This window comes from Colletotrichum truncatum (assembly GCF_014235925.2).
Source record: "Colletotrichum truncatum strain CMES1059 chromosome Unknown Contig_0006, whole genome shotgun sequence".
NCBI classification, from domain to species: Eukaryota; Fungi; Ascomycota; class Sordariomycetes; order Glomerellales; family Glomerellaceae; genus Colletotrichum; species Colletotrichum truncatum.
This window is the reverse complement of record NW_027222403.1, coordinates 2,918,068-2,945,832: the sequence shown is the minus strand read 5'-3', so window position 1 is coordinate 2,945,832 and position 27,765 is coordinate 2,918,068. Positions and strand designations below refer to the sequence as shown.

The 27,765-nt window shown below is 50.7% G+C and overlaps 8 protein-coding genes across 8 annotated transcripts; 6 read left to right on the top strand and 2 right to left on the bottom strand.

Annotated features, from left to right (window-relative positions):
* Positions 1–2,164: 2,164 nt before the first annotated feature.
* CTRU02_210080 (uncharacterized protein) lies at positions 2,165–3,340 on the top strand (the record flags this gene model as incomplete). Its single annotated transcript, XM_036720900.1, has 1 exon — positions 2,165–3,340. One exon carries the CDS (start codon positions 2,165–2,167, stop codon positions 3,338–3,340), a length of 1,176 nt encoding a protein of 391 aa, XP_036587740.1.
* Positions 3,341–3,473: 133 nt separating this feature from the next.
* CTRU02_210079 (LysM domain-containing protein) lies at positions 3,474–5,522 on the bottom strand (the record flags this gene model as incomplete). The annotated part of the gene is made up of 1 exon (XM_036720899.1): positions 3,474–5,522. The coding sequence occupies one exon, from the start codon at positions 5,520–5,522 to the stop codon at positions 3,474–3,476; it is 2,049 nt and encodes a 682-aa protein (XP_036587739.1).
* Positions 5,523–6,575: 1,053 nt separating this feature from the next.
* Positions 6,576–11,678, top strand: CTRU02_210078 (glycoside hydrolase family 18 protein; the record flags this gene model as incomplete). Its single annotated transcript, XM_036720898.1, has 1 exon — positions 6,576–11,678. One exon carries the CDS (start codon positions 6,576–6,578, stop codon positions 11,676–11,678), a length of 5,103 nt encoding a protein of 1,700 aa, XP_036587738.1.
* A 938-nt stretch (positions 11,679–12,616) lies between these two features.
* Positions 12,617–13,440, bottom strand: CTRU02_210077 (N-terminal fungal transcription regulatory domain-containing protein (zinc finger protein); the record flags this gene model as incomplete). The annotated part of the gene is made up of 2 exons (XM_036720897.2): positions 12,617–13,160; positions 13,229–13,440. The coding sequence occupies 2 exons, from the start codon at positions 13,438–13,440 to the stop codon at positions 12,617–12,619; spliced, it is 756 nt and encodes a 251-aa protein (XP_036587737.2).
* Positions 13,441–15,447: 2,007 nt separating this feature from the next.
* Positions 15,448–16,680, top strand: CTRU02_210076 (uncharacterized protein; the record flags this gene model as incomplete). Its single annotated transcript, XM_036720896.1, has 3 exons — positions 15,448–15,585; positions 15,645–16,295; positions 16,348–16,680. 3 exons carry the CDS (start codon positions 15,448–15,450, stop codon positions 16,678–16,680), a joined length of 1,122 nt encoding a protein of 373 aa, XP_036587736.1.
* A 728-nt stretch (positions 16,681–17,408) lies between these two features.
* On the top strand, positions 17,409–19,874 carry CTRU02_210075 (Nitrogen assimilation transcription factor nirA 1; the record flags this gene model as incomplete). Its single annotated transcript, XM_070205389.1, has 4 exons — positions 17,409–17,570; positions 18,399–18,721; positions 18,783–19,121; positions 19,199–19,874. 4 exons carry the CDS (start codon positions 17,409–17,411, stop codon positions 19,872–19,874), a joined length of 1,500 nt encoding a protein of 499 aa, XP_070061037.1.
* A 1,625-nt stretch (positions 19,875–21,499) lies between these two features.
* Positions 21,500–22,769, top strand: CTRU02_210074 (ubiquinol-cytochrome-c reductase cytochrome c1; the record flags this gene model as incomplete). Its single annotated transcript, XM_070205388.1, has 2 exons — positions 21,500–21,932; positions 21,982–22,769. The coding sequence occupies 2 exons, from the start codon at positions 21,500–21,502 to the stop codon at positions 22,767–22,769; spliced, it is 1,221 nt and encodes a 406-aa protein (XP_070061036.1).
* Positions 22,770–23,963: 1,194 nt separating this feature from the next.
* On the top strand, positions 23,964–24,308 carry CTRU02_210073 (uncharacterized protein; the record flags this gene model as incomplete). The annotated part of the gene is made up of 1 exon (XM_036720893.2): positions 23,964–24,308. The coding sequence occupies one exon, from the start codon at positions 23,964–23,966 to the stop codon at positions 24,306–24,308; it is 345 nt and encodes a 114-aa protein (XP_036587733.2).
* Between the last annotated feature and the right edge of the window lie 3,457 nt (positions 24,309–27,765).

The following is a 27,765-nucleotide window of genomic DNA, read 5'->3' as shown; positions in this document are numbered from 1 at the left end:
CACCAGCGCAACAACGCAATGAATCGGCACCATGCATCACGGTCATCTGTGTCTTTTTTGGGACTTGTTCTAAGGGCTTGATGTTCCCCTTACATACGTGGCTGAATAGTCCCAGACTTTGATATCTCAATGCCAGCGGTTACTAACTAAACTCTGAAGTAGCTCCATCATTTACAAGCCACTACTAGAATGCCGTCGCTAGAGTGCTAGGATTATCGCGGATCCTTCGCCTGTTCATGACTACATCATTCTTTTCTGCTGTCTATCTTAGTCGTTCACGAGATTTTTAGGGCTTAATACGTTAAGGTTTTTCAACTCTTGAGATTAGGGCCAATGATAATAGCATTACTTTCAAGCCTCAATTGCACACCGGCGCAACCTACTTTGAGTTTCATGTTACAACAAATTTCTTGTTGAGACACACTTTAAAAAAGTTTCTGCTAGCTATGCTTTCAAGGAATTGGTTCATCGGGCGCTGCGGCCGCCGCGACTGTGTCCCGATAACTACGCTCCGATGTGTCTAATGTTAAGGTACATCAAGTAAGTAGGCACTCACATCATGTTTCTCTGGGGTCGGCTCCAGTCATGTACAAACAACGTTTTCCGTAGCTAAGTCTTATATCCGGGGTGGAATAACGTATTCTTCATACTCTTTAAGAGTATTAAAGAATAGATCTTCCTATTCTGTGTAAGGTCGAGTGAGACAGTAACATTTCGAGGGAACACTCAGTGTCGGATATTTCAACGAGTCTTCCCCCAGGGTATGTGATCTAGCTGGCTATGTTAACACTGGCGCATCTGTATATTAGATCAAGGGCTACCATAGAAAAGAAAAATCGACGGTACACAATACTTAAAGGAAGTGGCCTCAACTTACTTGACCTTTGTGGCTAAAGGCAATACAGTAAAGTCTAGCGGTCGTAGCATATTTACTACGCAGTCGGATGTGAGAATCTTCAGGGTGATCTATGTGGCTAGTTGTCCCTCCGTCGACAGGCTCAGCGATTTCTTCAGTGAGAGTCCGGACCACAATGTTATATAGTTCTTTCAAAGAGTGGGGAAAAGTCGCAAACAAAGGGCTCCAACCACATTACATAAAGCTTCTAAGAGAACCTTCTGGCGGAAAGAAGAAGTAGTCACCCTCAAGAAAGGGCCCTATATTAGTGGAGGGTTTGAGAAAAAGAACCCTGAGGCAGCAAGGCACTTTATAGCCTATGCTGCAGATTGAAAATGAAAAACTCATGAAGGATTGTGTAGATTATGTATAAGAAAGGGGAAATTAGGAGATTCTCGCTAGAGGTAAAGTTTAACCAGCTTTGGGGCCTATTCCAACTTATACCCTTAACCCCTATATTAGAACAAGCTTCACAATCTGAATAATTAAGCTTAGCAAACCATCCATGTGCTAAGCTGTTTAAAATTCTTAAAGTCTGCTTCTAAGGACTAGAATATCTTACATTATCCTACAAAGGAGCTCAATAGTGGCGATTATCATTTCTGCAGCACCGACTTTAACCAAGATATGAGCAATCCAACCATCTTCTATAATGAGATACTAACTTATTAAGTCAAATCAGACTTTGAAGTTCCTACAAACATATATAAATAAGGCATACATATTGCTGCAGAAAAACAAGTTCTACCCAAGGAGTACAATTCTGCTACGTCTACGCTAAATGGTTCATTAAAGAGGAGAGCCATAGAACAACCACTATCATCTAAAATCTCTACCTCCAGCCACCTTCAAAGACCTACAGCTCTATAGAGTTGCAGCATACAGTAACTCCGTCGGCTTACTGCGAGACTATTAATTATCAAATCAGGATTAATTGTGTATATCTTGTCGTGTCTAGCTTTACGCCTAGAGGGACCTGAGGGGCGTTGGAAAACACCTTATCCCGGCATCGGAAATGTTAGAGCGGTTCTCGTGGGGCCTTCTATAATATAACCAAGCCCCGCAAGTACTACGCTAAGCTTTGAGATGCTGGGATAGATGTAGGGGTAGGGGGCCCCCGGCCCGCCCCGGGACCGAGGTTCCGCCGACCGCCCCGTTCTAAAACCCCGTCTTCCCCGCGACAGGTCAATTGATCTCTCACCTCTCACTTCATCTCATCTCACCCTCATCTCACCCTCGTCATCAAGAAAATCAAACCACCTCATCCAAATGGAACAACTCATACCCTTCTTCACCCGAGTTCAACTCGGCCAGGACCAGCCCTCGGAACTGATTGCCCGTTTCCCCCAACTCGAGGCCGCCATACTTTCTGGCGATTTGACCATATCCCCTTCTGACCTTTTGCTTATCCTCGACCGGCCCTCACCCGCCTCCATCGCCAGCTCCCTCGCCCAACTCCAATCCTCCTCCAGCCCGGACAAAGCCGCCCTCCTCCACCGCGCCGTGCACACACCCACAGCCCTGTCCTCGGACGAAATTGAACTCCTCCGCCGCCGCTTCTGGCCCCCCCATGAATACGACGGCTGTCAGGCGGCCTGGGCTGGCGCTCTTGCCAAACTGGAATCAGACACGTCGGAGGAAGAGATGGTCGGCACGGTAGCGAGGTTGCGCGCAGTGAGGGAGAAGTTGGCGGGAGAGGAGGAAAAGGCGTTTGAGGCGGCGCAGCAGGAGTGGATTCGGCGGCTGATGTCGGGGACAACTACCACTACGACGACAACAACAACAAGTATGCCAAAAGCGGCGTGTTGGGGATACGCAATCTATTACGACCCAGAATCAGGAGCGGACGATGAGGATTTCCAAGTCCGCGTGAGTGCGTCACTACAATGGGCACGCGATGTTTCGGCTGTGGCCAAGGATGTGCAGGGGAGTTGGACGTTGCATCGAATGGCATGGCCTACAGGGGCGGCCACTGGCAAGCACAACAAACGTGGTTTGTTCGAGAAGCTGCGGAAGGATTTTGAAACGGTTCGTGATGGACTGCCTGAGGGGATCCTTCATAACGTCTTTCTGGTGGTGGACCGGGATTCTGTGCACTCGGTGTTGAGCGGGCCGAAAGGGGGAAATGTCTGTGATGACATGTGGGTGTGGGCCGTGGATCCCGAGTATCACGACGACAAACAAGAGGGCCAAGACACGGTGCAAGATCAAGAGGACCGAGAGGCAGCAGCATACCCAGGCTACGTGCGCGTGCGGCTGCAGCAGCTGGTCAACAATTTTTACGAGGCGCGGCGTTCGGACACAAACAACAGCAACATGGTGCCTCTGGAGACGCTCTGGAAATACGCGCAGAAGAGCTACCAGAGGGCGTTTGTGTCGGTGCGAGAGGAGGACTTTCAGAAATGGGTGCCCAATCGCGATGTAGGCAGTTGTTTGAGGCAATGAGAGGAGAGGCCATGGAAAATAGGGGAAGAAAAAAAGAACTAGGGTCAGAGTTTGGTTACACATGGTTCGCCAGTCTAGATCTAGGCGTGATTGGGGAAGATTACACCGATGATTTTGATGCTTGGATCAAAAATCATGAACACGCACCCCCCTCCGTTCCCACGCAATACGCATACCCCGGCCACAACCCCTGGCACTCGCCCGCATCCGTGTTCAGCGCCGGGTTTAGCTCGTACAGACACGACAGGTTAATGCCGGCGTTACTGGCCATGTCATAACAATACACGCCGTCCTGCTGCAAGATCCACTTGTTGCAATCGGCCGCAATGCCAGCCTGTGTCGGGCCAGGCGCTGCTGGGGAGCTGCTGCTGCTGCTGCTTGTGGTCGCTGCGCTTGTTGTTGTTGTCTTTGTGGTTGCCACGGCTGTTGTTGACGTCGAACCATGCGAGACACAGACATAGACATCAAGCTGCAGAAACTGGCAGTCGTCGCCCACGTCGGGGTTCCAAGCGTAAAAGTCGGCAAAGGTGATGGCGAAGCCGTCCAGGATGGCCGCGCAGGTTGTTCCGGTGACGACCTTGTAGAAGTCGGTGCAGCCGGTCGCCATCTGGGCCTGGTACGGCGTGGGCGTCGGCTCGGCGGACTCGGTGACGGGATAGGTGGCGACGGGGGTCACGGGGATCGAAGTCCAGTTGCTGGCCGCCGTCGTGGTGGCGCTGGCAGTGGTGTTTAGGACGGGGAACGTCCACGCATCCGTGGTTGCGTACGTGGTGGCATAACAGCTGGACGCTTCGGCGACGGTTGTGCCGCCCACACAGGGGTTGGTCGGACCGCTGCCGCCGTGGTAGCCCGAGTAGGTGTTGATGTCGCCGACGGCGGCCACGCAGTAGCTGTATCCCAGGAACAGGTTGTTGCACGAGGTCGTGTTGAGCTCGGGATTCAGGAAGTAAAAGTCTTGCAGCGCGATGCCCTGGTTGGTCGACACGGACGCGCACGTATCGTCGAGCTTGACCTCGTAGTAACGGCTGCAGCGCGTGTTGGTGCCGTCGACGACGTTGGTCGGAATGGGTGCAATAGTTGCCGACTGCGGCGGAGGCTGTGTCGTGGTCGTGCTGGCTACGTCTCCTGGGAAGCTAACACAGATCTGCGCACCCACGAGCAGTGCCAAGTTGTCGCAGCCGCGGCTGATGTCGACATTCCACGCCACGAGTTGTGACTGGGTGAAGGCGTATCCAAACTGCTGTACAAGCCCTGCGCACGTGTCGTTCTGCTGCACCGTGTACGTCTCGCATGTGTGCGGCATGCAGAGCTGCGTCCCAGCCGCGGCAGCCGTGGCGAAGTCGGCGCAGCCTGCCTGGAGATTGTTGAAGTAGAGCAACTGGTTGAGGGACACACTCTGGGCTACGGCGATGGAGTGGCAGTCGACATCGCTGGCTTGGACAGTGTAGGTGCTAACGCAAGACTTGTCAGGCTCGGGACTTGTGCTTGTCGGAGTGGCCGCCGTGCTCGTGGGATTGCCGCCCGTCAGATAGATGGCCGATGGCGACGTGACGGGGTAACCCGTAGCACCGCACGACGATGTCAGGGCACTGAAGCTCGCGGCCAGCTCCTCGTCGTAGCCGTAGGCATATCCAAGCTGCAGCTGGTAGGTCCCAAGCACGCAGTCAGAGCAGCTGTTGCTTGTTGGTTCGCCTTCTTCGCCGCTGGTGTTGTTGTTGGTGTCACTGGCCCACGCATCGAAAATAGGGGCGCAAAAGTCTCCCGTTTGCGTGTCACGACGGCACGTGTAGTTGTACACCCACATCATGGTGTCGACCGACACGGTCACGAGTGCAGGCTGGCCGTCGACTATCAAGATGTCGTCGGCGCACTGGCTTGTTTGCGCCTGACGCAGCGCCTCGAGCGCCTGAAGGCAGTCTGTTTGGCACATGTGTGTCAGCTCTTCCGTGTCTGGGAAGTAGCCGCCGTAGGCCATGCGAGGTAGCGTTGTATCACACGTCAGGCGTGTGGAAAAAGTCGAGTTGCACTGGCTTGAGATTTTGTCGGGCGCCGGGAGCGTGAGCGGAATGCTGCTCTCGTCACTATTGCTACCAATAAACACTTGACCGAGGACCAAGTGGTTCAGCAGCAACAGCAGCAGCGACGCCAGCCAAGTGCCGCCCAAGGTCTGTAGAGAAGACATGATGTCGTTGGCGGCCAGAGGGCTTCAAGAGCAGGTGAGGAAGCGAGAGAGTGAGTGGAAGAACGAGCAAGAGAGGGGGCCCGGGAAGAATGGCGGCAAATATGGTAAGGAGGTACGCCTTGGATCACGACCCCGTGATATCCGTATATCAACGCTACTACTTCCTGTCCTATCCTGCTATTGACGCGGCCGTCAGGGGAAAAGCTGACCGGTGCCTATCTAACCTTCGATGAACGTCTGTAAGCTATGCCGGGGCTCTAGTACATGCAAGTCCAGAATCATCTCCGGAGTATCTCCGGAGTTGTGGGGTTGCTACATCCTCCTGGCTAGATCCTTCAACTCCCCTGTTATGCATACAACCCTACAATCTTATATAAGTTGGTTAGTGCAACCCAAACAGCACTACTGCCAGCGTTACATTGCAAAGCTTATGTCGGCTGTTGGTTGGAGAAATTATTCCGCGGCTGCTGCCTATCACATCAGCGCGTGATGATTTGAGCTTACGTGTATGAATGTAAACCCACAGACACTGCTACCAATATTGGTCCCCTGCTCGCATACTCATGTCCGCTGGAAAGGTTTTCTAACGACGGCTACTATCTGTTACAGCGCTATAACCACCGAAGGATCTAAAGCATGCAAATTGCAGATAGTTGTACCTTACATTATGCCCTACGGGGTAAGAGGGGCCGCATGGCAATATGCAAGGGAAATTATTCCAAGACGGGTCGGACCGAACAATGACCACCTCGAGACACGCGTCTTTCTTACGGCTGACATTGAAGAGGGGTTAGGCGCACAGGGGAAGAATGATAGCACCACCACTGGCAAGAAAGGCAGTCAAGTCAGTCAGTCAGTCGATCTCTGAACCAAGAGTCCGTCCTTGATGTGATGTCTCTCGCGCGTTCCCTCGCAGTATTCAAAAGTGCTCGTACTTGGAAGTCCCTTCATCTTCTCACTCATTTCCTCCCAGTCGTTCTCTCTTGTCTATTCAGGCCTTTCCTAACTTCCTCGATAACTTAGTGTTAACTCGAGTTCTTCATCGTATCAATCATGACTGGACCGCCGGCCAAGTCTGGTGGTTCAAGACTTTGGTCTTGGATCTTGCTTTCACTCCTTTCGGCCGTTGTCATACTTGGCCTTTTAAACAGAAACCAACGTCATTCTTTGTCTTCCCAGTCCTCTACTACTTCTGCTTCTTCTTCAAATGGCCTACTCCCACCTCGACATCAACTTGATACCGAGTTGCTGCTGGCCCGCACCCACGACGGTGCCTCCCCCTCCATTGGCAATGTCAGTCGTCATCTCCATGCCTTCCAGAAGAGGGACGAATACACGTGTACCAAAGACAAGCCGTGTAAGAACGGAGCCTGCTGCGGTTCGTTCTTTGGCGGAGACCAAGGCGTCTGCGGCTACGGCGAGACCTTCTGCGGCAGCGACTGCGTGTCCAACTGCGACGCCCACGCCGAGTGCGGGCAGTACGCCGAGCCAGCCGGCAAGGAATGCCCGCTCAAGGTGTGCTGCAGTGAGTTCGGCTTCTGCGGCAGCACCGAGGAGTACTGCACAGGTGGCTGCGAGTCCAACTGCGTGGTCAACCCGCCCATCCCCGCCGGCGGAAGCGCCATCCCCGTGCTGGAGAACAAGGTGATCGGGTACTATGAGGCCTGGTCAGCCCGACGATCGTGCCACTCGTTCCCGCCCTCAGGCCTCCCTGTCGAGGGCCTCACGCACGTCAACTTCGCCTTTGCCTACATCGACCCGGACTCGCTCGAGATCACCACCATGGATTCCGAGACGGACGCCGGGCTGTTCGCGCAGGTGACGGACATCAAGAACTCCAACGCGCTGGGCTCGGACCTGCAGGTCTTTGTGGCCATTGGCGGCTGGACCTTTTCAGACAACGACACGGCAACCCAGCCTGTCTTCCCGGACATTGCCGCCAGCGAGGAGAAGAGCAAGAAGTTCGCAAACAACCTGGTAAAGTTCATGACGCGCTACGGCTTTGACGGCGTGGACCTGGACTGGGAGTATCCTGGGGCGCCGGACCGAGGCGGCAACGAGGAGGCAGACCGACAAGGCTATGTCTCGATGCTCAAGATCCTGCGGGAGACCTTCCTGGCCTCGGCGCGGGGCAACTACGGCCTGACCTTCACCATTCCGACGTCGTACTGGTACCTGCGCTGGTTTGACGTGCCCGGCCTGCTGGAGTATGCCGACTGGATCAACATGATGTCGTATGATCTGCACGGTGTCTGGGACGAGCACAACCCCATCGGCAACATCGTACAGGCGCACACCAACCTGACAGAGATCAAGCTGGCCGCCGACCTGCTGTGGCGCAACAACGTCGAGCCAGGCAAGGTGGTGCTCGGCGTGGGTTTCTACGGCCGCTCGTTCCAGCTCAAAGACACAAGCTGCAAGACGCCCGGATGTGAGTTCAAGGGCGCGGCCGACAAGGGACCGTGTACCAACTCGGCCGGCACGCTCGGCTACTTTGAGATCATGGACATCATCGCCGACCAAGACCCGGAGGTGGTACACGACAAGGTGGCGGCAGCCAAGTACATTGTCTTTGGCGACAAGAAGGACCAGTGGGTCAGCTACGACGATGCCGACACGCTACAGGCCAAGGTCGAATGGGCGGACAGCGTAGGGCTGGGAGGTGTCATGATCTGGGCCGTCGACTTGGACGACAACGATTTCTCGGCGTTGTCGGGCCTAACGGGCCAGAGCCTGGCATCCTTCGAGCTCAACCTGAAGCGGACGGCAACGGCCGAGACGGCACACTGGTCGACGGTCAACGGGCAGCAGTGTATCATCAGCGACTGTCTGGAAAAGCCAGACGTCCCGGCCGGCTACGCCATCGCTCCCAACGGCAAGTTCAGGGACAAGTGTTGGTGGAGCAGCCCGGTGACGGGCAACGTGCCGCTGCACAAGTACATCTACTGCCCCGTGAACGCGATGCCGCAGTCGTGCGAGTGGCGTGGATCGGGATCCTGCCACGGCCAGTGCCACGAGGGCGAAGTCACCGTCACCCACTCCCCTCATGGCAGCGTATCCTGTCTCGCCCCGGGTCAGCAGGCCTTTTGCTGTAAGAGCAACACGTGGAGTGCCTTGGTCGACAAGTGTGACTGGGCCACCAAGTGCGAAGAATGCCCGTCCGACGCTCCCCACGAGGTCAGCAGCCGCTCAGTATACAAGAGCTTCCTGTCGACGTGCACTCAGCGCTTCTGCTGCCCCTACGCCTTTGAAAACTGCCACTGGATCGGCAAGGGAACCTGCGATGACAACGAGTGCTCGGCCACGGACGTCGAGGTGGCGCTGGACCCCGAGGGAGACACCGGTTCTTTATGCGCCAGCGGCTTCAACTCGCGTCAAAAGGTGCTGTGCTGTAACTCGCCATCAGACCTGAATCCCTTTCTGCCAGCGTCCTTGGAGGACTTGTTTCCGACCCTGCCGCCGGTCGAGGGCTACGTGCCGGCCTTTGACCAGGACATCTTGTCCTACAACTCCACCCCGGGGCCCCAGGCCTTCTTCTCCGTCGTCGTGGACGGGCCCAAGGGTACTGTATCCAACGTCGACAAGCGTGATGGGAGCCACCTCGAGTTCCTCACACGGGGGAACGATACGGAGTTGGAGCCGGGCCAGACTCATGTGACCCATCTGGTGTGCATGGAGGACGATCCAGCCATCAGCAACTGTGATGACATGCACGACGGCGGACTCGATGGAACCATCCTCAAAATGCCCGCGGGACTTGGCTTCGCCAAGTATGTCGTCGCCCACACCCTCCATGAGACCAACTACTCGCTGCCCGGTCACCTGGTCAAGCGAGCACCGCAAGGGGCCCGCATCTGGGAGCTCGCGTACAGCTACGACTTCAGCCGGGTCAAGAAGCGTGACGGCGACGGCGACGTCTACTTCCGCGTCGACTATGCCAGCACCAACAAGTACTACACGGATATTGTGCAAGCCAAGCACCAGAGGAGGGGGATGGATCTGCAGCCGCGCTTCTGGAGCAAGATCAGCTCTGTGTGGAAGACCATCATGGACAACATCCGCGGCAAGGATAGCGATGACAACGGCAAGACGGGCTCGACGTCGATCAGCAAGAACGACTTCTCCGTACTCATTGTCGGCGACGACGGGTCTGATAAGGGCTGTGACGGGTCCGGCTTCCTGAAACTATCGCTGGCCGGGTCCATGAAGAACGAGATGGACTTTGGCTTCACCCTGGTCGGCACGATCCAACCCTACAAGCTTGAGGAGGCCTTTGGCTACTTCGACTCGGACATGTTTATGTCGGCCCAGCTCGACTTTGACGGTCGTGGTGAGCTGGACGTGAGCACGGGCGCGAGCAAGAAGCTGTTCGCCAGCCCCATCACCGGCTACGAGGCCTCACAACCAGGCTTTGTGTCCTTCAAGCCGCAACTCAATGCCGAGGTCTCCATCGTCGGTAAGGGCGAGATCGATGCCAAGTTCTCCGTCAGCTTTGAGTCGGGCACGTCCAGCACGGCAAAGACCAATGCACCTCCGGGTCTGGGCACTTTTGGCGGTGGCATCTTGACCAACATTGTCAGTAACGCTGCCGACGGGGCCGTCTCAGTGGGATCTTCCTCCTCTTCTTCCTCTTCCAAAAGGGCCACCACCTCGGACAGCGTGTTTGCCCTTAATGTGATCCTCGAGGCCGTCATGGAACTCAAGGTGTTTGGCTACTCCACGCCGCTGCAGGAGGCTGGAGCCAACTTCGAGGTCCTCGTCCCACATGCCATTCGCATCGACGCCAACAGTGGCGACGTTATCGACGCCCATCAAGCCGGCCTTCTGGACGTACTTCAAACCGGCAGCCTGATCCAGGAAGGATGGGAGGACGGTACCTCGCACACGTTCGGATCCGTGCCAAGCCCTCGCGTCGTTCTCACGGGTGGCGATACCCCCGAGGACCGCGATGCGCCCGAGATCAACGGCTACGCTCTCTTCGGCGCCAACCAGTTCATGAACTGCGGCAGCGACAGCGGCAACAACACCGGCGAGCTGGTGTGCTTCTACGACCTTGTGGCCTACAACGATGAGCTGGTCCAACCCGACCCTCCCTACAAACTCAAGCGCGAGTACCTCGAGCCCCTCAGCGAGCTTGAGCTTGAACGCCTCGAGCCTCGCGCCGGCCCCTCGGACGGCAACGCGCAGAACTACCCGACGTATGAATACCCGGCCAACCCCAACGGGGCCACCAACGCCGTTAACTTCCGCACGCCGACCTACCCCAACGGCGACGACGGCGACGCGCTCGACGACGAGACGGGCCGCAACGAACGCTGGGCACGCGCTAACCCGGGCAACTGTGTCGACACCAGCGTCACCCAGAACGGCGTTCAAGGCGTTCACTGGACACACGTGCAGTCGGAGCACCCCGACGACCGCTCCATCACTCCCAACCACTTCCTCAACTTCGTGCAGAGCGGCACGCTCGACCTCGCCGACGGCAACGGCGGCACCTTCACCACTCAGCTGCCGCTCTTCACCTGGAACGAGGTCTACAACAACTTCTTCCACGACTACCGCACTTGGGTGCCGGCCACCGTCAACGTCCCCATCCCCGCCGGCTCCGGCGCCGAGGACATGGCCGACGCCCTCGGCTCGACCGGCAACCCCACCGTCATGTACAACCTGGAAGAGAACCTCAACGTCGTCAAGGGCCGCATCTACACCACCGAGGGCAACCCCATCTCCGACGACCGCATGCGCACCCTGATGCAGACCCCTAACCAGCAAAACGCCGAGGCCGTTCTCTCGGTCCTGGCCTCCACCATTGCCGTCTTCAACGTCATGAACAGCGCCCAGGTGTCCGGCCTGCGCGCCCAGGTCAACGACGGCCGAGCCGCCGCCGCCGGCCAGTTCGACACCATGTTCGCCGCCACGTTCCCCAACAATCCCGCCCGCATGCGCCCGCTACTGAACGAATTCATCACTCAGTGGAATATTCGAGCCACCAATTTTGCCCGCCGCGCCGTTGACGTGAGGTTGAACGAGCTGCAGAATGCATATGGCCCCCTGGCTGCGAACCCGGCGAATCCGGCAAGGCAGGCCATGGCCCTGAATGTACTTAATCAAGTGGCGACGCTGAGGGCGCTGGCTGCGGGGCAGATTACTTTGTAAAATGAAGAAATTTAATTTGTATATATACATAGAACCAAGCTTGGTTTATTAAAATGTTTAGAGAAACGAAACCCAGAACTCAGATTCCCTACTACAGTCGTTGGTCTTCTCGTATGTAATAACAGAGAAGTCATCACACTTCCTGCGAAGGGATTCAGCAGTGCAGACTAGAACCTAGATCTTTATAATTCCCCTTGGAAAGGTTGTTTTACTGCTGAGCAAATAAGACATATCAAACCCAATCTGATGACTCCTATATCATGGTTATCCTCGTAGACCTAATCAGGCATCCTAGAGCTCAAAAATCGTATGAGGTTATTTAGATATTAATTATAGATAGTTACTCCCATGGATGTAAAGTATACATTACAATATAGAATTATAGCTTTATATAGTAGTTATGGTTTTTATATACCTCTTATAAGTTTTGTCTTTGTTCTATCTTAATAGCAAAGCTTAATAATATAACAACCTATTAACTAAGTAGCCTTTTTAAATTGAATTCTTGAGTATAATAAAGAGGTCTGCGAGATATTTGGGGGTATTAAAAACAATGTTTTCACAAGTGCAATCCCTCTGTGTGTTGTTGCAAATCATCATAACGAGCCAATTTCTCAACGTACCTAGCTGCCAACGATTGCCAAAGCTTTGCACCTTCAAGGTATAAATAGCACCGATCGAAGAAATAGGGTATTATTTTATCGCGATGATGGAACATGGTACGTATTCCACAGGAAAACCCCTGGATACCGCTTCATGACTACTTAGGAGTCTGTTATGACCATATCTAAACTATCGGTATTTTGCAGCCACTGAGAGGCATTGAAAGTTTAGGAAAGTCACCGCTCCTCAATCTGCGTTGATCTTTGTCTTATTTACGTGTATTTAACCCTTAAGCACCCGTGTTCTCGTTATAAACCAGCATTAACCCGTGTTACCTACCAACCCATGGCCTTGAACTTTTGAGCCAAGGCTTCCATGTGAGCACCTTTGTCATCATCCATTGCAAGCTCATAGTCGCCAATCACATTACATACAATCTCACGATCATCCATCTCATGGTGTTTACCTCTAGAGCGCATCTCTTCCAGGAGATAGGCTGTTTCCTCTGAAGAAAGCAGATTATGGGTCATCGCCAGCGGCAATAGGCCTTGTGCTATTCTAAGAATCATGGGGTACCCGACGTAAAGCTCCTGCCAGTACCGCGCACACATGATGATGTAGAACCTCCTGTCGACGTCGCATGTGTCCTTGATGACAACGTTGGCAATGTGTAGAAGCGACGTGTTGATGAACGGACTAATCGGGTTCGATGCTTGTCTGGAGTTGTAATTCAGCGCCAGCCGCTTCAAGTGTTTTACAGAAGTGGTGAATATGGATTTTGGGGTGCCATCTGTGGAAGCGAAGGAGCCGAGGCGTTGATCATTTTCGTCCTGAACAAAGGGTCGAAAAATGTCGATTGTGAGACTATGAAACCACATGCTAGGAATGATTAGCAAAACACGTCAAATTTTCTATAGCAATGCACATCATGGAGGACATTGACCTACTGAAACATCACAAGGTGATCAGGGCTATTCTGCTCGCGGGCCATATCTGATTTGAGAGTGTCCATCCAGGAAAGCAACTTTTGATACTTGGCTTCCGCGAAGCTTAGGGGTACGCGGTCCTTTAAGGGCGTATCACTTGGAACAAAGTACATCATGCCCACCTCTTGTGCAATAGTGAAGAGTTTGCACATGCTGGGGAAGGTTGACCCCATCCATGGCGGCAGTGGGTGAGGCGGCCATTTTCCACCCCCTGCTGTCTCGGTGGTTGTGCGATCATCAGGCGCATGGTCGGCTGTGATCCCTGGGATGGGCAAGAATGGGGAAAATTCTACCGGTTCATTATGGTAAAAAAACACGTGGCTACTGTTGAAAAGTCAGCTGGGGCTACCTCTTTCTATGAAACCCACTAACGTTAGCCAGTTGTAAGTACCCCAAGCGACGTGAGAAACGGCTCTTATCTCATCTGGCGCCTTATTTTGGAATTTCTGAATGTCGGAATCCGTTGGCGGATATCCAAGGAGGCGCATTTTCCAAGCAAGATGGCGACTGGCTCTGAGGAGTTGCTGGCTCAGCTTGTCACGACCATCAAAGAACGCGCCTAAACTGAAAATATTCATTGCTGCCAGTGTTACGTGAGATCCATCAGAGATGTCGGCAATCCACAGCAGCTCTACCTCTTGTAAAAAGGCTTGGGCTAGGTAACATGTACTGGCATCTGTCGACGTGTACATCACCTGCGGTAGCTCCTGTTAGCGGGGAGAGCATATGTCCGGAAGTGGGTGGCTTACAGCGCCCAGATACAAGACAGCATTTACAAGAAATGAGGAGCAATGCCTGAGACGATGATCGACGAGATCTTGAATGAAGAGGTCGGCGTCAAAAAACCCCAGATGGGTGTGGTCGGTCTCAAGATAAAGAGAGATCAGAGCAGCCGCAAGATCGTTAGAGATTGGCACTCTTGTCCAGCCATCGATGACCAACCGTCTTAGTCGAGAATCACAGTATTTCGATTGTGATTCCTCTCTAGACATCGTTCTTGCTGAATAAAAGCATGGTTTGGCCACAGCTAGCGAGGTTGTTTCTTCTGTGTTTCTCGCAGCAATGTTGGACGCGGTGTGGGGTAGTATTTGAGTCCGGATACCGAAGGAGATGAGATCTACAGGGCATAAGCTTAGGATATGCCATGGCATGACGGGCTGATAATTCAAATTCAAAGTTTGTATCGGTCGGTGGTGCGACTGTGCGAGCCGTCTGCAAATCTGAAGGGCGAGCCATCTCATTGGCACGTCCTTCAAGTGAGGTTATGAAACTATTGAGGTCGTTTGTAGATCGGATTTGACGCAGAAAGTCAGTAGCAGCCTCATCCGACATGGTCGCCAGAATCTCCAAGATGTGACTCTGGTGGCCTATGTTGTCAGAACTACGCCCAAACCTGTAGATGCATTGCGTAGTTCCTCGTCGTCGGCACTGCCTACAACTTGGACGCTCGCCATCGCACTGCACAATATTTAGCAGGAAGAAATCAGCCACGTGCTGTCAGGGTTTCTGCGCGTATTTAATAGAGATAAATGTACCTTTACTTTTGAACGACGGCATGGCTCACAGGCTACCTGTACCATCACAGGCTTGCGCAGCAGGGTTTGGTTGCTGCCGCGGCCTTCACTGCCATCGCTGCCATCACCTCGTTGACCCTGAGCAGGGAGAATCTGCCTGTACGGACGCATTGCGACTGAGTAAGGCTCCTTTCGGCCAAAAGGCCTACAATTATGACTTGAAGGCTTTTATTAATCTGTATGGAAACGGAAAGACTGTCAGAGATCGTCCAAACACATCTGGCTTTGTTATCACAAGAAAATCATTAGGGCGGTCTGGCTAATGAGACCAGCCATCCGCTTGCCAGGTGGCGAATCCTAGCGCCAGCTGACTAAGGACTCGAATGCCCCCTTCTTGTGTAAAACTACAGCTGGCACCACTTGAGAAACAAGCTCACGTGAGCTCCGCCGGCTGTCCTCATGAACAACAATCCAACGTCCGAAACCCCCTGGCTTAGTTCTACACTCAAACACACTTGCACAAGTGTGTGCTCATACACAGCACACGTCGTTCCAGAACCCGTCATGACCATGATAGCCTTTAGGCGCGACTTACAATGTACCGACCTTCCAATATTAATATTGCATTGTACTGACCATGCCGGACGATAGCCTTGGTTCTTGGCCATGAATTTCCGGCCTCTGCTGCCGGCCATTTCCTCTAACAGCGAAGGGAACCCTGGCGGTAGATTTGAAAAGAAGCGAAACCCTCGAAAGCGCATGGGATTTAATGCGTGTGATGGGTGTCGTACAATCAAATGTCGCGTGAGTCCATTCGAGCATGCGTCCTGGGCTTTAGCAAGCCAGCCTAATACCACTCGCAGTGTGACGGTACTCGTCCCAGCTGCGTCCGTTGCCTTAAGCGACGGGTAGAGTGCGTCTATAGTGCAGACGCCAAAAAAGAAGCCGCAGAAGTTCAGAAGCGCCAGGGCGACGTACTTCATCTTCTGCGGACTGCGCCTGAGGACCAGGCTCTGGATATTCTTCGACGCTTGCGACGCGGGGGGAGCCCGCAAACTCTGCCAAGATCGTCTGTGCCGCAAGATGGTATCGGTGGACGACATCAAACTGTCGTGCAAAACTCGCCAGTTGAGTCAGTAGCTACCTCATCAACGCTAGAGCCCCAATCCACGACAGATAACGACTTGTCGGACTCTCGTTCACTTCCAGCAGACACGACTAAGTCCAGCCTAAATTATGTAAAGTCTGCAACGCTAGATCGTCAGCAACCGACTTCCAGCTCTAAAGAGCGAATCGTTCATGGCGAGAACCGCCTCGAACGCCTCGATATCAACTACTGGACAACAGTGCCCATTCAGAGCCGAGTAGGCATGGTAATCATTTCGTCCTACTTACAAGAGGATCATCCATTATGGGGCTATCTCAATTTAGACCTCTTTATAAGGGATTTAATCGAGAAGCGATTTGAATTTTGTTCGCCTTTCCTTGTTAATGCTATGCTCTTACGCACTTCTGTGAGTTGATTACACTGAGTTCCAGCAAAATCATGCTAACTGGATTCAATAGGAAACGGGTAGCCTTTTATGTCTTGAATCGTCTGTAAGAGTTGCTCTCCTCCGCCAGACCGAAATGTTATGGCGCGCCGAACGGTCTTGCCACACAGTCCTTAATCTTGCTGCGATCCTCATCTTTTGGCGTAACTTAAGCAGCAATGATTCTAACGTAACCCTTGTCACCGGACTGCTGGAGGACGGGCGTCGGATGGCTGAGCGGGTTCAGTTGTTCGGCGCCGTAGATTTGGTTGAAGTAGGGAGGAGATTTAACGCACTGCTTGAAGAGTGGAAGAAAGCATATACGCTGCTACCCGATGAGAGCAGAGTTTTGAATCCGCTGGGCTGATCACTGCCTAATTGAAGGCCATAACACAACCATAATCTCATAGCTCTTAAATTTCCTCATCGGGGTTCATCACAGCGACAGGTATTCAGTCTTTGCAGTCTTCGCACGGAAACACAAATTAGTATCAAGGTGATCGAACCAGAATGGTTTCGAAAGAAATAAGTTAGTAAGGCGCGTCCACCATTCTCGCTGCGATAACGCGAAGAAAACTTGAGATTTTGCAAGGCTTCATTTCTGCAATGCATGAGCGAAATGAAGTTAATCAAGGTACTATCAGATCCAATTGACTATGAGTGCAGGGCAGAGGTAGTGTCTTGTCGTTTGGTCATGGCCTTGGCAGTCAGTGCCAAGAACGACTGCTATCTGAGAAAGCCACACCGTTTTTTATTCAAACCATCGGTTGGGCTGAAGTGGTGATGCATATATATGGGACACCCTCCCCCTGGAGCATCGGATAGCCTCCGGTCAACTAAGAGTTGCTATTCGACGTTTGGTGAACCGAATATCCGAGACTTAGCCGCGGCCCCGCGCTAATCAGATTTTGCTATGTGGCTGGATCTATTCGCGTCTGCTTTGATCATTAGCGTTGGATGTGAATTAACTTCCGCCGTTTACCAATTTCATCGGACTCCACTACCTCCAGGTATTCATCCATATCGATCAATTGGCTGGGTCTCCTGACCGCGCTAACCCCAGATGTACAGATCTTCAGCCCTGACTCCCTGTCCATGAGCAGTAGAAGTTACAGGCCACTGTTGCCGGCCAACCCCAGTAGCAATGAGCATCAAGGATCAGGCGGCAACACGCCACCAAATAGGCACATAGAACAGCGGCGTCGAAAACGAAGTGGATTCTATGCCTGCGACGAATGCCGCCATCACAAACGCCGGGTAAGCACGCGCTCCACCGTCTACTTTGCTTGAAGCTCGGGACTACCAGCTACCATGAATCCCATGTTCGCGGACTAATTGTGTGATATTCCCAACAGTGCGATGGCGGCCGCCCCGACTGTGGCAGTTGTGTGAAATTCCGGCTGCAGTGTATCTACAGCGCTGATATCAGAAGAGAGACGGCCGAAGCTCAACGGAGTCGGCAAGATATCCTCCATGTTCTGCGGACGGCGCCAGAAACTGAGGCTATGAGCCTTCTTCGGCGATTGCGAGCCAGCCGCAATCCTCTAACTGCATTAGCATCGTTGCAAGGGAGTATGAGCGGGCAATATCAGCCGTCAACTATCCGATTTGCCCGGTCTGTATCCTCGCCTACTTCTTCCATGCTAGAGTTCGAGTTATCAGCCAGTCATAGCTTGCCATATCCCCGGCTGTTCCCAACAGATATTGCTACGATCAGCCTTGCGCCTCTTGCACCCCTAGCCGGCGTGTCGAATGGAAGTAGTAAACGCCTGCTGCCACAACCCAATAATACGGAAGAACCATTTTGTGATACCCGACTCGAACAGCTTGATATTACACACTGGACCACAGTACCTATCGATAACAGCACTGCCTCGAGTGTCATTTCTACTTACTTACGGAGCAATCATGCCCTATGGGGCTTCTTCCACGCGGACCTTTTCATCCGTGATCTAGTTGCGAAGAAAACCGATTTCTGTTCGCCGTTCCTCGTCAATGCTCTGTTATTATACGCATGTGTAAGAAGCCTCTTTGCCTGTCTATGTATCTAAACATGTTGGCCTTGTGCTAATCGGAGTCTCAAAGCAAACATACGGCATAGTAGACCCTCAAATACCCTTCCTGAAGAGCCAATTATCCCTTGAGACCGGGAGAATGTGGCTCGCTGGACGTTCCAACGACTCGGTGTTAAATCTTTCAGCCATACTGTTGTTTTCTCTCAGCTGCCACACGACAGACTGCGGCGTGCCGCTGTCGGAATTATTGGACGATGCCAGACGGATGGCCGAGCGCCTTCACTTGTTTGGGGAGTCAGACACGGCCAAAGTGCTCAGTACCTTTTCCACTCTCAGCGAGGATCTCAAGAGGGCGACGGCACACGTTGCTTGGGGCGCCTATGGATGGATGACGTGAGTTTCGATACCCTTCAACAAAAGGCCAGTTAGTATGGATACTAAGTTTTGCAAAAAGGATCAACATGAGCTATACATCTGTTATGACACCTATCGACTGCCCTCCATTATTCCCCATTCCGAGAGTAAACTTGGATCTGTCAGGAGAACATGATCCTGGGTCTCAATGGGTCATTGACCATTTGCCATCATACTATGGCAAAACTTTCACGTCACTTTGCGAATTTTGGATCATCCTACAAGAAATCGGAACGGTTTGTCGCCGTGGGCAGGATCCCGCCGACATACCTCCAGCCTTCATCGAGCAGAAATTCCAAAAGCTTGTACATTGGGCAGACCGTCAAGGAGACCAAATGGTCTTGGACGACAACAGTCCTGACCCAGTCATTGTCTTCCAGTAAGATTGTTCAGATTATTCCCCCTGTTCGTAACTATACAGCCTCGAGGGAACTAATTTAGTTTATTTTTTTGCAGCATGTTTTTCCACTGCGCCGTTCTGGATCTGTTCCTCCCATTCTGGGACAATCAACGAATCCAGCGATTGTCCTCCTTCTCCTCTTTGGACGCATCACCCCAGGCTCTATGTCGCGCGTCTATCAACCAACTCAAACATCTCCTATCTGTATGTCGCACCAGCCGCCACTCCGTCCTAGCCAGCACAGCCACCGCGGCCATCGTCCACTTGTGCCACGCCATGATACGAGATGGCAGCAATGCCCGTTCGCAAAAGCAACAGAACAACTCACTAGCAACGCCTAATGACCTGGATGAAACCGATACCGATATATCAGAACCAGTGCTTTCTTACGACACTGACTGGCACTTTTACTTCCTTCTCTGCGTAGCCAGCTGTCAGGACATGCTGCTCTGCTTTGACTTGGCCGGTCCGATTTTGCGCGGTCTCCTCACAATGGCTCTGCGCGACGGCGCAATGTCGGCGGCTGAGGCTCGCACGCTCATCAAGAAACTCGAGTCTCGAGAAAAGACTCACTCGGCTGAAGCTCTTTATGGCGACTCCGGAGACGTTCTTGTTGATCTTGGGCTTGCGCTTACGGCGCCGGAGGAAGCGCATGCCCGGAACCTCTCCCAAATGTTTGATTCGCTGTTGACATTTGAAGAGTTCACACAGAACGAGGATTATAACGGATGATTTGGCAATGATTTCCATTATGGGTCATGACGGATTTGCGAAAGAAAAGGCAGAGAAAGATCCATTATTGCAGTGGACTCAGCCCAAGCCTGTCAAGTGTCACTTTACACCGAGCATGCAAAAGTGGGCACAATGTTTTTTCTTCTTGGTAAAAAAAAAAAAAAACACGGCCATTGTTGCCAAAAGCATCTTCTAGGTATACGGAAGGCATAGCTGGGAAGAATGCTTGAAACCCCTGAGGGTAGTCTTTCTATAATTGTGACTGTTACTGCATTAGAAACAAACATCAATCGCCTGATTGGCTTTGTATTAAAATACTCAGAAAAGAATATTCTGGATGGTGTTCAGTCCTCTCCCGTCTTCAAAGAGCTTTTGCGAATCGTTTACGAGGACGACAACTCACAAGTCTCTATTGAGTCTGGCTTAGAACTGGGCCAGCCGAATTTGGAAGCTGTGGCATCCAAGGTGAAAACGACGTCATCTTCACCGGCTTCTTAGTACCACACGAAGTTGACGACGTGTGAGGATGTAAAAAAGTAACATCAGAAGGGTCTTTATAACTTCATTCCTCCCGGTTTTGGATTCATGATATGTCGTCAAGGCTTTTGGCTTGAATTTCCAGCCGTGTAGCTTTGGATATTTTTGGGAGACCATTGGGCGAAAAAGAAATGTGGGAAGCTAGATAAGACGAATGAAGGTGACCAGGATCAGATGATTATCTGCGATTTTCATCTCTTGCAAGTAAGCTTTGGTGCCACTCTGAAGGACGGAGAGACATCAGCAGCAGACCCCCGGATACGCTCTTGGCATAGGAGCCTTAGGACAATTGTGACTGCCGCGCTTTCATTTTCCGGAGCCCAATCTTGCTCTGGAAGGCTCTTGGTATATGCAAAAGCAACAAAGGCTTCGGGAAGAATTTCAAGGCTTCGAAGTTCGTGAAAGATCACAATGAAGCTTTGGTCTAACCACGACGATGGTTTAAGAACGTATATTTAAGGTTTGTCAGCATCATCACATTTTCTTTCTTTTTTAAGTTCATCTAGTCTTTTTGAACATTTACTTCGTTTCTACAAAAGGCAATGAGAGGTTAGGTAAGCCAAAAGCTGAAGACAATAACATCTACACTGCAAAGAAATAAAAGAACTCTTTGAGTTTCAGGGAAACTTATCAAGTTGTTGAAAGGCTGCTTATTTTTCATCTACTCATTTCACTTTCATTGATTCATCTCACGGTATTTGTTTGTTGGTCTCCTTCCAAGCACAGCGTTATCCATTTTTGACACACCGAGGCAAATGATACATGGCATCAATTATTTGAAACACCCAGAACCAGGCTCCCATTGTGTCCCGCAGATGAACGAATGGTGGTGTGGGGAATAATAACAAAAAATGCAAAACTTTGGCTCAAGGGATGCCGTGACACCGCCTGCCATTGGCCGTGTTTTAAGGCGGAGATGGCTACTGCAGGAGGCCGGCTACACCAACAACATATGGATGGACGGGTCAAATAACTCAGAATTCAATATTTAAACCTTTATTATTCAAAGATAATCCCCATATTTTCATTTCTGTACTTTCCTCGCTCTGTAATGAAGCCACCAGGAGCTCAATCATTCCTCTTGTACAATGGCTTACACACTGGAGGAGGGACAACGAGTTTATCAGACCTGCAGAGCGATTTTCAGCGGCGATGCTGCTCTTTTTCGCAAACCGAAGAAGGTTAGAGAAACCCTCATCAGTAACAAGGATTCCCTGAAGGCTATTTTCGAGGAACTTGGCGAAACCAGACTCGTGGAAATCGCGCGGCATTTGCTGGAACACCGCATCTTCGCGTCCGAATTGAGAGCAAAAGTGGCGTTCCCTGACGTATTCCGCACATCTACCCAGCGCGAGGCTGAACGAGAAGCGTCAGAAGCCGACGCCGCAAGATCGGTCGCAGAGTATCTGGAGGATATTTCCAGCCCTGAAGGAAAACTTGAGGAGGCTCTCGCTATCACAAGCGAAGATGCAGACTTAGAGCCCAGCCAAAGTTCGACCATAATCCAACAGAGTACTGGAGGTAAGTTTTCAGAACATCGCGTTACTTAATGCAACTGCTAATAAGGTAGTGTTGACCGTCACTTCATGCTCACCTCAATTATCTGTACCATCGCTGTATCCGATATATGTCCCATACAACACCCAGCACTTGATTCTTACCACCGCTCAAAGGGTGTTGGAAGATTGCTGTTTTGACTTCGCGGCTAGGTGGTTCCCACAAGTTCTTCAGGAGCATGGCTGGAAGTGCGCTTCTGCCGTGGAATTAAACAAATGGGCCAGTGTTCTCAAGAAGAAGTTGCCCAAACTCCCTTCCCACGCGCTTGCTTCATTGACCGACTCCTCTGCAATCGAGATAATGATTTCGACCCACCAGTTGAGACACACCGCCGTACACAGACTCCCAACCACCGTCCGCGGAATCAGTCAGTTACTGCAATCGGCCGTTCGGCTAGCTGAGGTTCTCCAAGACGTTACCCGTGCCGCTCAGTTGGAGGATTTGGTATCAGAGGTTGACAGCAAGATCAAGGCCATGGAACTCAGTAAGAACTCATTGGAGAATCGAGCTATCGCTCATCTGGAGGAAATCCGTCGCAAAAGGGAGCAACTTGACCAGGAAGAGAAGAAGTTGGTGGAAGATATGCTGAAGGAGGACGACGAAAATAAGGCTCTAATAGGACGTCTTCTTGAAGCGTCCACCATAGACATTTTTGAAAGGCCAAGCAGTCCGGAAGAGGAATGGCTCGAGTGTGCCGACGTGGATGATGGAGCAAATGGAGTCAAGCTAAACGGGCATGGTGCTTGTGATTGCGAGTTGGAAACAGTACCGACTCCAGTCGCTGACGTCAAACAAGCGTAGTTTGAAAAGTCGGACGCACTTCATCCAAAAACTCAGACATATGATGTACTCGAATCTGAAGACTATGGCAATTGAGATAGACAAATTTTATGTAAAGCTAACATATACTATGAATTCGATCCCACGAACAGGTTCAAGCTCATGTTGACTGAGAAATAATAGAAGAGTTAAAAAGCGCTCCAGTCAACGCTGACCTGTCAAGGCGAGAGTTGCAAAGCCCTGGCCATACAAAGTAAATGTTGTAGAGAAGAGTACTTATAATTACGGCCCGATCATTTGAATGAAATATTTTTGTGCAAATACAAAATAGTCAGCAAAGTATATATGCTGCCTGCTTTCTCGTCATGCCGTGATGAAATGATGGAAAGCCTGCGTTAAATGAAACCTCTAGTTGTCTTTTTGAATGGGGTGAGCTGTGCGAAAATTTGACAAGCTAAACCCTTTATGCGAACGTGGCTATGTAGTTTGGGGGCTTAGGCCGCCGATAGGATGATGATTTTACGTGGATGGATGAACTCGTAGTTGCTGGAACTGAGCAAATCGCGATCTGAACTAAGGTAGGACCATGAGCCTAACGAGCATCGTATGATCGAGCTTTCAATTGCTGCCAGTCATTCTGGCTAACTCCTTTGGGCAGGCAGAAGCATAAACTTTCGATCTCAACAAAAAGCTTGGCACGTTGCACGTGGAATCCCTCGAGCTGATCAACATGTTCCAAACCAACAAATGTGGTTTTCAGCCCCCAGAATGGGCTGTTTATATTCCTTCAGGCTCACACATGCACATGCAGGCTTCGCCTTGTCGCCCGACCAGAAAGCCCTACCAAAAGAAATGCAAGCCGAGAACAAAATTGAAACAAAACACAGAGAAAAAGAAAACAAGAACTCCAAATTTAATTCACACCGACCGATATTGTCGTCTACTCCTTTTGGATGTTACACCGCGTACCAAGCCTCTTCCAACTCGTATCGATCCTTGAGATGCAATTAAGACTCCTCAGTAAGGAAGTGAGGAGGCCTGGACGGCCCTAGGTAACACCTCGATAGACCAGCTGTATTCGCCATTCAGCACTCACATACACAATATATAAAGAACCTAAAAGACGCTCGTTCAGGACAAGAAATTTAACAATCAAACAATTACAACTTCAATCGTATCTAGCTTATCAACAACACCTCTCACTTACCATCAAACATGCAGTTTAAACTCTCTCTCCTGGCTCTTTGGGCCACAATCTTCTCAGGCGTCCTGGCTAATTTCGACGTTTATCGCGTTGAGTTTCGAAACGCCAGAGGTACTGACATTGGCTGGCAATTTTTTGAACAGCACAGCAACTGTGACGAGGCACTCGATGCTTGGTCCTTCCCACAGTCTGATGATGTCAGTGGAAACAAAATCGGGGTGCGCTGCAAAGGTAGCGGCTGCGGCGAAAGGCCGCCTCCCGGAGACATTGAGCAACTGGAGATGCACTTCAGCAACAATCCCCTGTGGCATTTTAGTAACTGCTCCCTTCTCAAGAATGAATCATCATTATGCTAACAAAGTGCAAGCTATCTACAAAAACAGGAACTATGAGATGATAGGACTGTAAGTTATTATATCCACCTTTGAGCCCTCAGTACCATTGTTTTAGTATTCGATGAACTTGATTTAGCTAATGCTGTCCTTTAGAGATGGGAACTCTTATGGCCGCTGTATAGTCTTTCCCGATGCCGATTTCTTCTGCAACGGGCTTCAAGTCAGAGTTCAGGCCAATCGAAAGTTTCGCTGTAAGAACCACTACCAGTCTCAAATCTGACTCTACGCTGGACTCTATTAACAGTATATTGATATTCAGGCTTGACTTCATTGACAGCCGCTCAAATCAGTCATGCTCGAGATATTGGCGCTTGAAAGCAGTTTTTGTTGATAAATAGTAGTCGAAATATGTCTTCACCAGCCACAAGCTAGCGCTGCAGTCTCATATAACGAATTATCAACGAAAAGGGGAGAGAGAAGGGGGGGAAGCAGCAAGGAGTACAACTGTAGGTAGAACAATACCAGTACAATTGCTAGATCAAATACAACCTGAGAAAATGTAGGTGAAACCTTGAGGTCTCTATTGTATGTGAAGTTATTTCTGTGTCATTTTCATGTAGACTTATGCTCATTGTTGTACGTATGTGACGAGATGCGGAATGATTGTTGCTAACCCCAAAATGCCTCAACATATCTTTCAAGGAATCGATTCTAGAGAATATGTCAAAATACATCTTTCTGGATAAGAAAAGCTTAAGTCACCACATTGATATGGCACTTCCTCAAGACATAAATCTAGGAAGCGCTCGATCTCCTCCTAGTTGGCGATTCCTGGATCGTTGGTGGGTTTATATAAGACAATACCGCGTGATTCTAAAGATCCGTCTGTAGACGTAAAATTATTTTCAAGAGACCAGGATAAAATAGTACGCCTAGCAACTTGATTTCATTCAGGAGCAATGTGATATCCGTGTTACTACGCTATGGAGGAGATCAGCTTCATTAAACCGCGGATAAACTCTTCGGCTCCCATTACTGTTTTTTAGCAATGGAGTATTTGGGACCAGAAGCTTCCTAAGATCACGAATTTCAAAGGTCTGCCAATTGTCATCACACTCGCCCACGAGGACCATATGTAGTTGGCCTGAATGGTAGGACCTGCTAGTTGAAGCTACAGCAGAACACAAGTAGGTTATGGCACATCTTGAAGAGCCAGTGTCCCATAGCATGTGTTAGAAGGCCAAGAGGCTAAATTGCACAGTAATAATACTAGAACCAGTTCGAACGTGAATGAGAAAGTAAATTCTTGAGCATTGACTACCGGAGGTCTATAGAAGAAGCCTTGAGTGTATGTCAGAAGTCAGGGGATTATCCCATGTCCGAGATGACTATCTAGATAATGTATTTGTCCACCCTTGAACTTATCAGAGGCCTTCAGTTCTATGCTCAACGATATAATTGAGCTGCAAATCCTTGACTGTCTTGCTTCACTCATTGGTGTGTTGGCTAGCTGAATCCCTCTCTCATTTTCTTGTCGTCATGATACCTGGATTCAAACTTTGCATAAACGAATCCGCTCTTGAGAACTTCACAGCTCAGGAATCCAATCCAGCCAATGAGTAACGAGATCTCAATCAGCAGCTCCGGGGAAGACACGGTTGCAAGAGAACCGGGTGAGGGCAGCATGTTTGGCGGCCTCCGGAACAGGGGGAGCAAATAACCTGGCGAGCGACAACAGTGTTGTCTTCACTGTCTGCGCGAGACTCCAGAGGCAAGTCGCCCAGGACCGGAGCAGCGGTAATGGCAACAGCACACAGCGACAAGATGACGGCGAGCTTCATTTTGTCCACAATCGAAGATTTCTGAAGGTTCCAGTGAGAAAACTGATTATTTCGGTAGCAGGGGCTCTCTAGACCATTGCTCACCTTGTTTTTAATAGTGAAAATTGTCAAAGTGAAGGGCTGGGGTGTTTGATATGAGAGGTTGGATAGAGACTCTTCTTGAGGAGAAGATCTATTTCTTATATCTTTTGATCTGCCAATACGATCGCTGCGATAGTCTGGTACTGTTCCCTTGAGAAGCTTTCACAAACCATGTAACTTGTTGGTTGAAAGTGTCAAGCTGCCTCGACGAAAGATAATAGAAAAACTTGGCAACAATGGTCATTGGCTTAGTTTTAGAAGTGAGTGAATCCTTCGACGCCTAAACGTCATACTGAACTGAGAAAGCCTGGTAAAGATTAGGCACAGGGTGGTAGTCGGACTCGAGAAAATTTCCGAGCACCAGATTCATCTTTAGGAGATACCCAAAAGCCTTGTCAAACCGATGATCCTTGAGAATTCTTGCTGACTGCATCGAATCCTCGTAATGTAACCATAGTGTGCTGGTTGTTTTGTGGGACTCGGACTTGAGAAAAAAGCCGCTCTCCCGTTGTGCGGGCATAGTATGTCTTGGATATTCTACTCAAACATAAACTCAGCTGCGGTCTACAGTACATCGTAAGGGCTGATTGGGCGACTGAGTATAGGCCAAGAGCGGGAAAACTGGATAGGGAATGAAGGAGGGGCTAGACAGTAAGCAGCAGTTGATACGATAGGGCATTAGTAATTGTACATTATGTCCAGTAATATTAACTCTACGCTTAGGTGTATATCATATTTCCTTGGTTCACAGACGATTAGGAACTGAAGTCGACGTTACAATCATCACATTGAAAAGATAGAGAGTTTGAAGCAGGCTTGGGGCACCTGGGTATTTAATTTGGAAGATGGGCTAACCCATTTACGTAAAAACTTGATCCTCTGCAAAAACCGCCGTCATTGGTCTCGTTTGTGAGGTGAAAGTGTGACTTTTCACTTGTAACCCTTGACATGTTCTAGAAGCCGGCCGACCAAGGCATTCCAGATATCTTGATTGTGCTTTTGCAGCGACACCTGAATCCGACATTCATCACTGGCACCACTCTCACATTATGCTGTAGTACCGACCAGATCTGATTCACTTCACTAGCATATGTAACTCACGTAGGGGGCGCAGGCTTACTAGGAAACATCGGCTGTGCTCGAAGCAGTAACAATCCCGGGGTTGGCATGAGATTACTCATTTTGATTTCAGGATTTTCTCAAGAGAAAGCCTTTGAAGTGGCTTCTGCCTAGTGGGATTCGTGTCCACTCTATTCCAGACGTACACGAAGCGATCTGTACTACATTTGCTAACTGTAGTGTCTGGTATGGTTTTCCGTTCCAAGCTGGGCCATTTCCGGTGACATTTCATTCGCTACCTTAACATACAGTCTTGGCACTTGCATAACGGTATCGAAACACGTACAAGGCTTCTGGGCTACCACCTCCTCGATAAGCTGGACACTGTTATCCATGGGCGGTAAGTAAGCAGTGTCATTGGAACTTGATCTCACCAGGGATATCGGGCATCCAGATGCGCTTGCGCCATCTGTGGACTGAAGCCCAGCGTCCAACCC